Source organism: Lycium ferocissimum, chromosome 11 (assembly GCF_029784015.1).
Source record: "Lycium ferocissimum isolate CSIRO_LF1 chromosome 11, AGI_CSIRO_Lferr_CH_V1, whole genome shotgun sequence".
NCBI classification, from domain to species: Eukaryota; Viridiplantae; Streptophyta; class Magnoliopsida; order Solanales; family Solanaceae; genus Lycium; species Lycium ferocissimum.
The window spans coordinates 31327296-31342902 of NC_081352.1; the positions used below are offsets into that span (position 1 = coordinate 31327296).

The 15607-nt window shown below is 33.9% G+C and overlaps 2 protein-coding genes across 2 annotated transcripts; both read right to left on the minus strand.

Moving 5' to 3' along the window:
• Positions 1-3732: 3732 nt before the first annotated feature.
• On the minus strand, positions 3733-8656 carry LOC132037305 (cyclic phosphodiesterase-like). Its single transcript, XM_059427799.1, has 3 exons — positions 8050-8656; positions 5192-5246; positions 3733-4094 (listed from the first exon to the last, which is right to left on the minus strand). Exons 1-3 carry the CDS (start codon positions 8449-8451, stop codon positions 3889-3891), a joined length of 663 nt encoding a protein of 220 aa, XP_059283782.1. The 5' UTR covers positions 8452-8656; the 3' UTR covers positions 3733-3888.
• A 1544-nt stretch (positions 8657-10200) lies between these two features.
• Positions 10201-12872, minus strand: LOC132037301 (oil body-associated protein 2A-like). The gene is made up of 4 exons (XM_059427796.1): positions 12527-12872; positions 11877-11959; positions 11267-11381; positions 10201-10900 (listed from the first exon to the last, which is right to left on the minus strand). The coding sequence occupies exons 1-4, from the start codon at positions 12792-12794 to the stop codon at positions 10644-10646; spliced, it is 723 nt and encodes a 240-aa protein (XP_059283779.1). The 5' UTR covers positions 12795-12872; the 3' UTR covers positions 10201-10643.
• Positions 12873-15607: the final 2735 nt, after the last annotated feature.

Here is a 15607-nt window from a genome sequence, read left to right on the forward strand (position 1 = left end):
AGAAACAGATGGACTGTTGGAATGAAAGACAAAAATTAGGAATGAGGAATATAAGTAGGGTCCGGCCATAAGAATTGTTCACGTTATTCCGGATTTTTTTTTCACTTTTCAGCATTTGGTCATAAGAACTTCGAAGTTATGTTCGGAAATTCCAAAAACCCCAAAAACTTATTTTTTTTAAAAATTCACTTTTTTACAATTACATTTCACCAAAAACTATAATTTCAAAAACTATGGTAAACACACCTTAACCCATTTCCAACTCCAAAATTCCAAAAAAAAGTGAAATGTTTTTTGGTTTCTATGGACAAACGGGGCCTAAGAAAGAAACTCTAGAAGCAACAAAAATATACTCCCTCCGTTTACTTTTACTTATCCAATATTCTAAAAATAGATTTTCACTTTACTTATCACTTTTAGCATATCAAGAGAAAATAATTTATTTTTTTCTGTTTTACTCATAGTATTAATTACTCACTTCAAATCATTTTTTAAATCCAATAAAAATATACATCAATTAATACGAGTATGTTGGTAAATTATACATCAATTAATATGGGTATATTAGTAAATTAAGTACTCCATTTATTATTTTTTAAATAGCATGAAAAGTCTAAAGTGGATAAATAAAAATGAATAGAGGAAGTACTATTGTGTGTGTGTATATACATACTATGTAAATATATATGAGGGATTTAGGGGTTGGGTACTTTAGGAGATGTTGACATTTTTGGATTGAAGGAGTGTAGAGGCACGCGCTAAGTGATGCAAGTGGAGAATAATTTCATTAGTCCTTGTATAAAATAATACTCCCTCTGTTTCATTGTTTGAACCTATTTAAACTTTTTAATCAGGTGTCGAAATGAATGAATTTTTTTTAAATTTGAAAACAAATCTTTTATGAATGATTCTGTTCTGCAAATTTTTGAGGCTTATTTTGAACCACAAGTTTCAAAAGTCTTCCCTCTTTCTTAAATGTTATGTCCAGTCAAATGAGTTCATATAAATTGAAACGGAGGAATAAATATTCTCTCATAACTAATACATCATACATATATTACTAACTAGTTATGTGAGGCCTGTGCTAAGCCCAGGCCCAAACTCAAGATATAAAAGTAGATATTTTAATTAAAGAAATATAATTTGTGTTAGTATAAGTGTCTAATAATAATAAAAGACGAATATATACCGGTGTAGTCCCACTAGTGATAATTACGTTAGTAATAATTAAATTTCATGTAAGTATATTTTTAATAGATGAAAGCAAAACTTTCATTCCACTCCTTTAATATTTCAACTTCCATTTTGATGAAATTATTTACTTCAAATCAAATGCGGAGCCAGAGTTTGACATTTATAAGTTATGTATCCTAATTTTTTGAAGTTATTTAGTTCTAAATAAATAATCTATACATAGTTAATAAACTTTTATGACAAATACATAATTTAACTTGTGCAGCGGATGGAGGCATTTCCTCCCTTAATTAGGGATTAGGGGTTCGAACATGGATATGAAAAAAATCTTTGGAGGAACGCTTCCCAGAATGGGCGCTATACGGTGCGAATCATCTGGATTAATTGGGTTCAAATACGGATATCGAGCACCAAACAGAAAACCAAAGAAAATGAAAAATGAGGTAGGAGGTTCGATAGCTTTTGAAAAGTAGACCTTAAAAACAAAAAAAAACAAAATTTGACTTAAATAAATAAGATTAGGACCTAAAAGTAATTAATTAAAAAGTTTTAAAAAAAATTGGAAATTCTTGTGAGGACTACAAAAGTCCCTAAGTTTGCTCTTATACATAGTAGTAATATCTGCGTAAGTATAATCGACTACTAAACTACCCCTACATGGAGGAAAATTTCATTAGTTGTGATGGCGCAAATTGGTTTTTTACTCCACTTAGGGATAGTTTAGTAGCCGATTATAGTTATGCAGATATTAGTAATATACGTATAATGTATTAGTTTTGAAGGAATTTATGTATTATCTTATGTAGGGATTAGTTATTCGGGATTTAGTTATTTCACCTTCTATGCCGCATAAAATAATAAACTTTCTTATAACTTATACATGTGCTATTCCTATTACTTATGCATCTTTCTAAATTGCAATCCAAACATCGAATTAATTTTATATATGAATATCTTACCTCCTATTAACCACCTACCAAATATGATATTACTTATGCACGATTTAATACCTGCGTAACTAACCTCCAAAACCAGCTACCAAACGACCCCTTAAGATCATAAGATCATTTTCCATAATATAAGAAGGATTGTAGCACAAAATGTACTTCTAATTGATTGGCCCACTGATCTTTTATCTTATCTATATGGTGAAGAAATCAGGTAGTGAAGGGATTCTTATTTGTACAGAATAGTACTTGTAGCTTAGAACGAGCATGAAGAGATTAATGATACTTCTTTAATTTTTTAGTTATTCTACTGCATTGGTCGCTCAAAATCTTTGCTCTTTGCCCTGATCTATAGAAAAAATGGGATCACTTCTTATAGACTCATTGAGAATGATATTGATCTAATTCATGACCTATTAAAAGTAGTCAATGCTCTGATAGAAACTTCACAAACAAGAAAAGATTACCATCAGTGTGATAAATGACCGAGAGAATAAGAAATTATTCTTGCTTTCCTCCAATTGGCAATCAATGCTGAGTCAAAGGTAGGTAGATAATCAACATGCACTCATTTTATTAGGAGTCAACCAGTTTTTAGGTCTTCCAACTTGTATAGTTGCATCGATTAACTATAAACTACTCCAAAGGAACATGGATAAGACTTAAAGAGGATGCAACTAATTATAGGCACTTAGACTTGTTCTTCTGTAGGTACTAAATGGATAATAATGTTGGGCTATTTCTAATGTATATGTAAGGTCAAAGCAATGTATTCATGAATATTCTCTTCTTTTTTCATTTAGTTTTTCGTTACGTCAACTTGATCTTTATTTAACTCATGACTGTATGGTGTGCTTAATCCACAAATCACATGTTGCGTGTACTTAATTACCACCGAACCAAAGTTGTAGGGCATGAGTTAGAATACTGGAACTTCTGGTTTAGGTTGATTTGGCCATTTAGCTTTGGGTTTGTGTACACCTAACTCACACTGCACGTGTTGTGCTCTGATTAGGCAAGCAGATCCGCATTCCTCATCAAACAAATACTGACAAATTCATATTGAAGAAGCTATTAAGCCAGCCCCTTCCTTCGTAGAGCCTGTATATTGCAAGTGATCCAGAACCGCATGGAAAGAGCCTCCGGTAGAGGCAGGTGAAGTTAGCGAGCCCAAGAGTTCACATTGACAAGTAGGTTTGAGTCGTACCTATGGTGTTGTAACTATCTCATTAGGTTCAAAGAGGACTCCACTATTAGCTAGTGTCTTTTATTTTCAATAACCATAGTGTACGGGCAGCTTTTGCCGCGCACGCTTGGTAATTCGACGGATACCTCTACTCTCCAACAAGACATGTATCGAATAAGCTCATCCAGCTTGCAACAGATGGTAAGGAATCGCCTAGTGTTTTCCCTCCTTAAATATTAAGAATCAAAGAGAACATGTTGATTGCTACTCCATGGAGCTGGACTTGACTCTGAGATTCTTGGCAGAGTAAGCAAAGATCAAAGTATGGTAATTACAAAGCTTTATATGCTTGTATTATTAACTTCCGGAAGTTCTGCAAAAACCCCAAAAAGTATACAGAAAAGGGAGGCCACAACAGCACAGTTCTTATGTATGGCAAATCCAAAATACTCAAAAATTACAGGCAATGCAAAATTAAGGTAAAGATAAAGTAAGCATTTTCTCGAGTTAACAGTGTCGTTAAAACCAGTACATTTACTCGAGTTAACAGTGTTGTTAAAACTAGTTAGTGCTGAGATTGTACTCTTCGATCTTCTCCCACGATTTGAGGCTTTTGTCTTCAGTGTCTGTTTTGTACAATGCAAGGCGAGTTATTTGGAAGCTCAGGCTGCCAATGCTCTCGTCAAGGGTGTAAGCTTTTTCTTGAGCTTTCTTCTTTTCTTCATCGGTCAAATCGGCATAAAGCAGGCTCAGATGAGGCATATACGCTGCATGATCACAAAAACTAAACATCGGCAATAGAGAACCTAGCTCATGATAGGAAGAACAATAGCATAGGAAGATCAAAACAAGGGGGAAGGGCTGGTCAGGCAAGTAATCCCATGATACAAACTCCGAGAAACATATGTAACATAAAAGATTAAAGATTGATTTCTAAGAAGGTGAACATCCACATTTTAAACTAGAATTGGTTCTATTTTTCAGCAAGTAAAAGCTGGAACTTCAGAAGCCAATGACCCTCAGAAAGAATTCATGCACTAAATTGGTCAAGGACTTGAAAGTTGGTAGAAAGAGAACAAAGCGTTGACAGCTCGACGAGTAAGTTTAGGTCTGATACAAATTGTACGAATTTGCTGCTTTCAGAATAGCTATAGCATCTTGCTTTATCCTAGAGTTTAGGCGCACTCTGTATCCTGCCACCCCCTATCCCCCCAACAGGAGAAATAAGCTCTTCCTTGTTCTTCTTCAAGAACCATATAAGCATAACAATAACATAATCACAATCCAGCAAATACCACTTATGAAAAGACATGAGTCATTCACCATAGCAGGTCCAGACATTTAAGACTTTCCGACTTTTACAAAGAACCTCGTGTACGCCAACTGCCGACAAATCAACACCAATTCCAAGTTTCAGGCAAGCGGAGTCTTTCAATCTATGTTGCTCAGACTATTCAAAGAAGCTATTAGGTGCCAGTCGAATCCTCCCAAAGTAGTGCATTTTTGGAGGACCAGACACGGATGCAGTAACATTTTTGTAGAGTCTGAGCAACATAGCTTTCGATTTAGTTCTCAAACATATTGTATATGGAATTGGGGAGTTTAATATTCCAATTGATATCTCTAAGAAATGGTGGAGTTCTATGTTCCAAACGAGCTATCTCTAAGCAAAAGGAACAGGGGTGTTATCCTCCCTACTATCTTTTTCTATTACTAGTATACTGGAGAAGTATCCTCACTTCTATAATGTAACAAGATGCAGAAACAAAGACCAGTTGTATCCACAAAAGAGGCAAAGGCTTCTTGTGAATAAATTATGAAAATCGAAAGGCGAGAAAATCCAAAGAAAGAATCTATATCTTACGACTTGAGCTGTTGAAACCAAAGGTGCTGCAGCAGCGTGCACTAGCCTCCACAACCTGGTAGAAAGAATTTCATATCACTAATTTATCATACATTAAAAGAAAATCATGTTAATGAATAAGTAGAACTTTCATAATTCCTAAATATGGATTTTGCTTTCCCTGTTCATCCAGTTGCACGATAGACATTTAAACCGACAGTTTTGCCAGTTAAACATGATTTCCCTGAGGTTTCAGATAATTTAAGAACTCTGGCATTTTAGACCCTTCAAAAGTGGAAACACATTAGATTTCCAAGTTCTGACCTCTGATATATTACTACTTTTTTCCATGCAACCTTAGTTTCCAACTTTCCATGCTATTTGGTACTTCTCTTATGTTTTCTAGTTTTCAGGTTTCAAGCGAAAATTGTATACTATTTCAATATAGAGCATGCTATAACCAACAGCAGTAAAGTTAGAAATTTATGTAAGAGGATTCAAAGTTCCTAAAATGTCATACTTGGGATTTGGACCTATAACCTAAAGCAAATTTTGAACCCCATTTGCCGCTACACTAGAATCACCTTACATCAAGGGAATTCAACAGTTTACATATAATTAAAACATTCACTTATACTCTACTTAAACGGTAGAAGGGGATTCAATTGGACCCCCTTGAATCTATATAGCCCCGCCCCTGATTACAGATGAAAGACAAAAGAATTACTCCCTCACTCCCATATTACTTGTCCACTTTCCTTTTTTAAAAGTCAAAGTATACAAACTTTGACAACATTTTGAGATATATTCTTTCACCATACTGATATGAGAAGAATTGCAACTTGTAGTACTTTTCGTGTAGTTTTTGAATATCTAAATTTTAGTTTTAAAACTTTGAGTTGATCTAATTCAATTTAGCTCCGAAGATTAGTCAACTTGACCCACGAGAAGCGAGACAAGACAACTAATGTGGGACAGAGGGAGTATAAGTGTATAACAATAGAAGAATTTCCCCCTCCTTGTAATTTGGCTCTTTTTTCATATATCTCTATCAAATTTATATAATTATCTTCTTCATGAAACTCTCCACTTATCATCATAGAGAGGAGGACTTTAGCATTTCGAGCTCTATCACAACCTTATTGTCTTCAATTCTAAATGTTTCGCCTTGAATTCACTTCTTCTGTTGTCTTACCATCTCCAACAGGGATTCTTAACTTATCCAAAAAAAAAAAAAAAAAAAAAAAAGCGGATGGATTGTTTAAGAACCCTGATCACATTTTTCCAGAATATTTTTTCACTTTATTTGAAAATCTTTTTTGGCCATGAAAATTCCAAATCCAAACTTGAGTTGTATTTCAAATTAAGTAAACAAGTTATAACCTGTTTTCCAACTCACTTTTCACTTTTGAAGTTATAAGCAAATTCAATCAGAACATTATTCCAAATATTCTTTGCAACTACATTTTCAACTCCAACTCCGTAAATTCCAAATAATGTGAAAATATTTGGAATCTATAGCCAAACGCCTACTAAATACAATATTAAATGGCAGCAAGGAATACCAAATCAATAATATACTAAACCTCCATTACATGATGCTTAAATATCACTCGAAATTAAATTTTAAGAAAATGAGAAAGCCTATTAATGTATGTCAAACACATCAAGAACGAAAAGTGTCACATGAACTAGAACGAGGGTACTAAGTACTCCCTCTGTCCCCATTTATATGACACTCTTTCCTTGTTAGTCAGTCCCAAAAAGGATGAATATTCATAGCAATTTAACTTTAAAATTCTCATTTTACACTTACTGGAATGATTTACAATCACATAATATGACTTGTTTTAGACCACAAGTTTCAAAAAAAATTCTAAAATCTGTGCTCAGTCAAACAACCTTCACATAAATTAGGACAGCAATAATACTAACTAAGCTAGCTAAAAGTAAAAAAGAGTTTGCATCAGTCAACTGATATAGCAACAAAACTTATTAGTTCTCACTCATTTCTGTATCAAGCTTTGCTTATAAATCAAACAAAGAACAAAACAGCATTAACAAAAACAACTTTTTACCTCAGTGGTTGGATGCAGAGGCGGATCTATGATTTAAAATTTAGGGGTTCAACATCTTAATTTTTTAGCACTAAACCATTATATTTCTAAAGTTATGAGTTCATATCTACTATTTATTGTAATTTTAATAAATTTTTACATATAAATTTATATCCCACATTAAAAATTTGGGATTCAATTGAACCCCAAGTTATAGTGCTCCATCGGCCTCTGGTTGGATGAACCAAAAGATAACCACACTGATTAAAGAAAGTGCCTGTTATCAACTTTCTTAACAGTAGCACTATACAGTATACACCATCTTCACTCCATCACATCCCTTTGTAAACTTGCACGTGCCTCATCCTCCGTCAACCCAATTCCCCGACTACAATCACGTGAGGCTCAAATTGGGGCCCACCAAACTCCGATCGGAGCCCACTCATAAATTTATAGTCGCATAAATATATATAATTAAGGGTGTGTTTTGGTATAACGGAAAATGTTTTTCTTAAAATTTTGAGGTGAAATAGTTTTCGGATCAATAAAAACACACCAATGCATCCCATCTCACCCATACTATCCACCCACCCCCTACGTGCCTACTCTAGCAACCCCTACCCCCACGACCCCACCTACCCCCAACCCACCCCACACTATCCACTCACCTCCACCCACCCCTGAGCCTAACCCCAACTATCTAATCCCACCCCCTACCCCACCTATCTCACCGATTTCTGTAACAATCAATATGAATCAAAAGAATAGTAATACTAATTTTCAAAACGAATAAAAATCTTTAAAGAAAAGATGGTTTTTTACCTCAGTGGTGGGGTCCAGCAAAAGGTAAACACACTGGTAAAAAAAAGTGCCCGTCTCAACTTTTTTAACAGTAGCACTATACTTGTTAACATCTTGACATCCTTTTTTAAACTTGTCACGTGCCTCAACCTCATTTAACCGAATCGCTCCGACGACAGTCACGTGAGGCTCAAATTGGGGCCCACCAAACTCTGATCTGAGCCCACCCATCAATTTCTTGACCCGACCCGTTACTTCTTCTGATGGAAGCGCCCACACTGAATAAACTTGTGTTTCTGCTTCAGGGAGTTGTACTTCTTGCATTGAATGTGGTACTTCCATGAGGATTGAATAGAACAGTAAAGAAATACCAATGAGTCCAAGAAAACCAAGAAATCTAATGAAAAAAATGTTATTGAGCATGAATATGAAGATGATTAAGGGATAGTAAAGAACCCATTTTTAAAAAAAGATTTGATTTTTATATTTCTAAATAAAATTTGGTGGAATCTTTTGTATTGAGTTGAATAGTATATTGTTAGAGGTAATGGTTGAGAAGTTGGTGGAATTTTACAGGGATGTTTTAGCTGGGTTTTGATAGTTTATTAATGGTACTATAATATATGCTGAAGAAGTGGGGAACATGATTCGTTGTACAAAGGTTGTTTTAATATTGATTGTGATTTGTGCATGATTGTGTGTATTTATTCTTTTGGGTCATTAGCACAAATGTCCTTATTCGGGGGTGGTCTTTAATTTTCGCTCCTGAAATTACTGGTCTTTAATTTTTGTTCTTTGGCATTTTAAGTGGCCAAAACTATTCTTGTGATTTTTGGTTTGAACTTTAGTAGAGTATAAAAAAAAATCGCAAAACGCAATTTCGTAGCAAATTAGGTCTGGCCTAACTTTTGTAGAATCCCAGACGAATTAAAAAAAAAAAACATGTCTTGTGAAATTCTGTCTTATAAATCAGAATTTATCTTAAGACATAACTAAATTCTGTCTTATAAGGCATATTTGTGAAGCCTTGCCTTGCGATTTTTGTTTTTTACTGAGCGGGAATTTGAATTTAGAACCTCAAAATATTTTTGACTACTTTTTTAAGTGAAGGCCAAAAATTAAAGACCAACGCCTTTGAAGGCAAATCCGCTCAAAAAGATGTATTCTTTTTGGGAGAATACGTAAATACCCATTAAAGTAGTCTTGATTTTGATCAATATATTTTGGCTTAATATATAGACAGTCCCTTATTATACTCCTATGGACACTCCAACTAAGTTTTATTAATCCAATTAAACACCTCAACATCTAATAAAATGCTTCAATTAGATATTTTCATTTCAAATTTTCGGGAAAAAAAATGCATGTATTTTTATTCATCTAGCTAGGTAATTAAGTTAACCACAAAAATATGTCATTTTTTGTAATTATACGTATCAACCTCATGAAACCTCAAGAAATATATATCAATCTCAAGTAGAAAATGTATGGAACTTTACAACTTATTGAGCTGAATGCGTATATTTAAAAAAGATGACATATTTTATGTGATTAATTTAACTATTATGAAAACAGGCAAAAAAAGTTACATTTAAACCGAAAGTGATATTTAATTGGAACATTTTATTAGGAGACGGTATATTAGGAGTTGAAATATCCAATTAGAACATGCATAGAATGGGTTGTATTAAGCAATATAATCTTTGTTCCAATTTATGTATCGATTATATTGTTGGAAGAATTCTAATCCAATTTATGTATCAGTTCTTTGGTGGAAGAATTTTGATAGAAATACACTTGTCAAAATCATTAATAACATGAAGATAAATACTTGAAAGCTTTTTTTACTTCATATTTGTTTGGAAACCCCGTTTTATGGTGAAGTGTATTCCTTCTGTTAACTCACAAAAGTCATGATTCTAAATCATGATCTAAAATGTTCACAAATTACTAAAAGAAAAAATGAAAAAATCATTTACTTACCGTTGTTCCAAAAGTAATTTGATTAAAAAAAATTAGCTTTGTGTATAACCTAGATTCAATTTCTCCGAACCTTTACCAATCATGACCTAAAATGTTCATAAATTGCTAAAAATAAAATTAAAACTCATTTACTTACCATTGTTCCAAAAGTAATTTGATAAAGAAATTTGCTCTCGTGTAGAACTTAAATTCAGTTTCTCTTAACCTCTATCAATACAAATATGATTATACGTAGGATACAACCTATCAATATTACTAAAAGCTTGACATAAAACATATTTTTTCATCCCAACATAAACATTACATATATATACACTCATTTATGCCTATACTGTACATAACCAGCAAAATATTAAACACAGATGCAAACTACGTGCTAGTTTTTTAGACTCATGGAAATGGTGCTCTCTTCTTCGTCTCAACATCTTCAACATCGATCTCGAAACCCTTGTGGTGCTCCATCCAATAATCCACAAATATGATTATACGTAGGATACAACCTATCAATATTACTAAAAGCTTGACATAAACATATTGTTTCATCCCAACATAAACATTACAATATGCCTATATTGTACATAACCAGCAAAATATTAAACATAGATGCAAACTATGTGCTAGTTTTTTTAGACTCATGGAAATGGTGCTCTCTTCTTCATCTCAACATCTTCAACATCAATCGCGAAACCCTTGTGGTGCTCCATCCAATAATCCGCCATGGGATTGAGATGCGTGGGCTCGGGTATATCACCCCTCGTAGTTTTTATGGCATCGGTCGATATGCCATACTTGTCATCTCTTTTCTTGACTAGCCCTATTTTCACAATGCCCAAATCCACTGGCTGTGGAGACATCATTAGTGATGGAGGCCCAATTGGTAACTTGTCACCTTTGAAATTGCAAGTTCAATTAATCATTAGTATCTCACTTTGATTTATTTTTTTTAACCTTACAAGGAAAAAAATTAACTACACCAAACACTTAGCTTGTATTATGACTCTAATTTCAAATACTTACACCCCTTTATTATGAAACTGTTGCAGTTACATCCCTTTATAATGCACTTACACCCCTTTATAGAAGGGGCCCTATATTATGAAAATCCTACACTTACACGGTAGGATTTTCATAGTCCTTAGGACCATAAGTGTTTGATTTTTAATCCTTAACAGAGTCATAGTACAAAGGTGTTTAGATGTTTAGTTAGACCGTTTAGAATTATGATTTAAAGTTGGTCTTGAAATTGTAGACTTACCTCTGTCAGTCTGCCACGTACACCAGAATTTGCCATAGGTCTTGGTAAGGCTTTCTAGTTCAGGCCTTACAACCATTTCTGGAACTCTAGGATTCACCCAAAGTCCTGATTTTATCTAGATACATATTTTCACAAAAATCAGCGTCACCGTAACATGCTAATTAATGAAGTAAATATAATTACTTGCCAGCCCACTTCGATACTACATAAGCTAAAGAAAAATCGTACACATGTTTACCCCATCAGCTCCAATTTTAATGTCTCACTCTGGCTCAAAATTAATATCACCTTCTTCTAATAACTCCTTAATTAGGAGATCCCAGTTAACACGTTCAAAACCACAATATTCCAAGAAAATTTTGGTATATCACATATATCTTCAATTTAAGATCACAATATTTAACGAAAACTTATTTGCTTTGATAAACTTCATGTCCAACCAAAAATTAAACTAGGTGCACAACAAAAGGTGAAAAGGATTGGTGAGGTTATATAAGGTCCAACCCCCTTTTGAGGATTAATTTTTATTATTAATAAAACGGCCACTGGACAGAGCACTCAGTCTAGTGGTATAAACTCATAATGAGAAAAAAGGTGAAAAGGAGCAAACCTCGTGTGCATGAGAATGCCAAAGCTTTTGTTCTTCTTGAGGCAAACTTTCAAAGATACGATCAGATATTATATACTCCACTCCTGCACGTAATCCATATAACAACAATTTCAATAAACCCTATGAATTCTTTAAGGAAAACGCTACCAAATAACACTACTAGTTTAAGGACATCCTATCTAAAGTTTAAACTTTATTAATTCTTGATTCGACGACGAACTTGAATTTATATACACTACTAACTACTCCACTAAAGATTTTTTCCACTTACATTCATTTGTGCTATAAATTTTTTTCCCACCGACGTATATTTTTTCAGTGGGAAATTAGTGGGTTTTATATACACTACTAACTACTAGAAATAAAGATTTTTCCCACTGACATTCAAGTGAGAAATTTGTACTATAAAAGTTTTTCCCAACGGCGTACTCTGGAAAATAGCGACCGATATTTTTTTGGATGGGAAATAGAGATTTTTTAGTAGTGATATTTGGACAACGACCTCAGTTGTTGGTAACTGAATTTGACTAATTGTACTTATTTAGCAAATTTTTCAAATAAACAAAAAATGAATCAAAATTATTGATTTTGCCGAACACGTATATTATAGGGCCTATACATAAGTGGCCACAAGGTTCAGGAAACAATACCGATAAGGCGCCCGGTGGATTCATCGGAGTCGTAAACAGCACACTGGAGGAAATCTTGATTCACACGCGTAATGTAATGGTGTGTCTCAATTTGACGGTGCATGTCATGGCTATACATGGCAAAAGTACAAACATGTTGGCTCATTTGCTTGATGGGTGTCAAAGATTGCAACATTTGTGCCCCTTGGTCTATCATGTGTTGCCCCATTGACATGGATGCTCCTGGTGGAACTTGCTCCCCACCATGGGTTTTTGTTGTTGCAGCCATAGTGATAGAAAAATATTGAGTTGATGAAATTAAAAGTGGTTCTTGAAATAAATTGTAGTAGTAATTGAAATGGATGATTTTGTTGAGCTCCTTTATGAAGGGTTTTTTGATGAGTGGAGATGGATGACGTGGAGCGGTGGAGATGGATGACGTGGAGGGAATAGGAGTAGCCACAAAGCATGCATGAATTTTGAGGTGGCTGGTATGGATGGGACATGTTGACACGTTGAGTTGAATGTGGAAGCTGGTCTATTTTGATAGACACGTTTTCATAATACTCCGTTCAATTTGTTTGACACTTTTCGCTTTTCGAAAGTCAAATTTCTTAATTTTGACGTGTATTTGAACATAATATGTTTAAATTTTTAGAAATAAAATTTACCTAATTAGAAATTACGTAAAAAGTATTATAAGTCACCATTATTAATAATTTAAAATATTTAAAAGACATGAAAAAATTACGGTTAAAAAACCACTTATTTGACTCTCGAAAAGCGAAAAGAGTCAAACAAATTGGGAGTTTGAAGTGGAATTATAGACCGACTGGTTTGAGCTAGAAACTCACATGACAAAGATGTATATCTAGTCTATTTTCTTGTTTGCAAGCAACCAGAATTAAAGGTTACTGTATCTTAAAGTGCCGTCATAAGCGTATCACTTTTTTATTAGTATAAAGTTAGTTACTTTAGTTTTAAATCAACATTTAGGAAATGTAAGATTAATTTTTCTATGTTAATCTAACAACCATAGTCATATATATATTGTAGGATAAACGAAACCCCAAATTTAGAAGAGGAAAATAAAAAAGGAGTTAAAGTTGCATTAGAAGAAAGTAATACTATATATGGATGAAACTGGACAGATTGTTCCTTATTTAGGTATTGAAAGTTCGAGAGGGCCTTATATAGGTATAGTATTCCAGTTACCTGATAATTCATGAAAAGTTTATTTTGATTATGTTCATCGTAGTAATTTTAGTATGTGTCGAGGTCATATGACTAAATAAAAAAAGATAAAATCAATAATTGTTTAAAACACGAAATAACGAATTTCGCTCAATTTTTTTTAGAGAGCAATAGACCGCGAGATGAAATTAGAGGACACAATATGAAAGGGTTGTTATATGTATCGATTCCTCTAATGGTCTGCTTGTAGGCTTGTTGCTGAAAGGCTTGTTGCTGACCACAACACACATAAACAATGTCCTATCAATTCTAGAAGATCAACAATGGGGCATACATTCGCGAGAGAGAAGGATTAGTTCATGTCTGGGTTAAGGGGACGAGTGACTTGAACCCTCTTCCTCCGGTAAGGGCTATCTAATTTCTGTTGTCTTGACATAACCTAGTCTTACTCGTTCTTACCTCCCTGCCTGTTTTCCTTTCCCCTTTTTTTTTTTTTTTCGAGAAACAAAGTCATGAGATGTAATTCACCAAAAATGTGAATGGAGCAAATCAAGATATAAAACAGAAAGATTTTTTGCTAGACAGCCAATAACACCGCTCTCGCTCATTAATACTTCAAACAACTGAATTCCCAAGAACAAAAAAGAAGGTTAAAAAAGAAAGAGCAAATCATAGCAAAGACAAACACAACTTTTACTACTAAATATTCATAAGATCACTTGTGACTCCCATTTGTGACTTCTTCATCTGATCCCTCAAAGCATGTACTCTGCTATCATCCTGATCACTAGCATTTTTCTATACCCTGTACTTCTACTTACTAGCAACAATCAAATAAATTCCAAAATTCAAACAGCACACACTACTAAAATATATCTATTTTCTCACTAAATTTCCCACTGAAAAATGTTCAGTGGGTATTTCCCATTAAATGTCGGTAGGAAATATCTAAATAGTAGTGATTTCACACGGAAAAATTAGGAAATTTCTCAGTGATTCAATGGGAACCTATTTCCCACCATGCATTTTCCTAGCGATCTAGTTCGATAGAAATGAGGCGGAAAAATCATATTTTATAGCACCAATTTCCCACCGAATGTCGGTGGGAAAAACCTCTATTTCTAATAGTTACAACACAGCCAACATCACGTAGAATAAGTTCAAATGGTTCCTATTAAAATAATTCCCAGCTAGCCAGCCTCTACTATTTGTAACTTTTTTAGTTGCCTTGTTCACAACCTTCACAATAATTGAACACAAGAAGTAGCCTATTGACATTGAAGTCCAAAGGAAACGAGATAGACACATTTTTGGTCCATTCATATCTCTACCATTAATGTTGGAGTCACATAGATCAAAAGAAGGTCAGTTCAACACCCTTCGTCAGAAAGAAGGTCAGTTCAACACCCTACCAATTTTCCCCCCCCCCTTTTTTTTTTTTTTTTTTTTTTTGAACAGAGTCATGAGATGTAATTCACCAAAAATGTGAATGGAGCAAATCAAGATATAAAATAGAAAGATTTTTTGCTAGAGAACCAATTACACCGCTCTAGCTCATTAATACTTCAAACAACCGAATTCCCAAGAACAAAAAAGAAGGTTAAAAAAGAAAGAGCAAATTAAGTTTCTTGCTAATTTAGCAAAGACCAACACAACTTTCACTAATAAATATTCATAAGATCACTTGTGACTTCTTCGTCTGATCCCGCAAAGCATGTACTCTGCTATCATCCTGATCACTAGCATTTTTCTATACCCTGTACTTATACTTACTAGCAACAATCAAATTAATTCCAAAATTCAAACAGCACACAATACTAAAAACCATCTATTTTCCTACTGAAAAATATTCAGTGGGTATTTTCCACTCAATGTCGGTGGGAAATATCTAAATAGTAGTGTTTTCAC

Bases quoted from the DNA above. Each gene is read 5' to 3' on its own strand.
- LOC132037301 (XM_059427796.1), bottom strand. From the start codon at position 12,794: ATGGCTGCAACAACAAAAACCCATGGTGGGGAGCAAGTTCCACCAGGA. The intron at 11,960-12,526 runs GTATTGTTTCCT...GATTACGTGCAG, and splicing joins ATCCACCGGGCGCCTTATCG to GAGTGGAGTATATAATATCT. The intron at 11,382-11,876 runs GTTTGCTCCTTT...ATATGTATCTAG, and splicing joins GGCATTCTCATGCACACGAG to ATAAAATCAGGACTTTGGGT.
- LOC132037305 (XM_059427799.1), bottom strand. From the start codon at position 8,451: ATGCTCAATAACATTTTTTTCATTAGATTTCTTGGTTTTCTTGGACTC. The intron at 5,247-8,049 runs GTAAAAAACCAT...TCTTTCTACCAG, and splicing joins TGCTGGACCCCACCACTGAG to GTTGTGGAGGCTAGTGCACG. The intron at 4,095-5,191 runs GTAAGATATAGA...GTGATCATGCAG, and splicing joins TGGTTTCAACAGCTCAAGTC to CGTATATGCCTCATCTGAGC.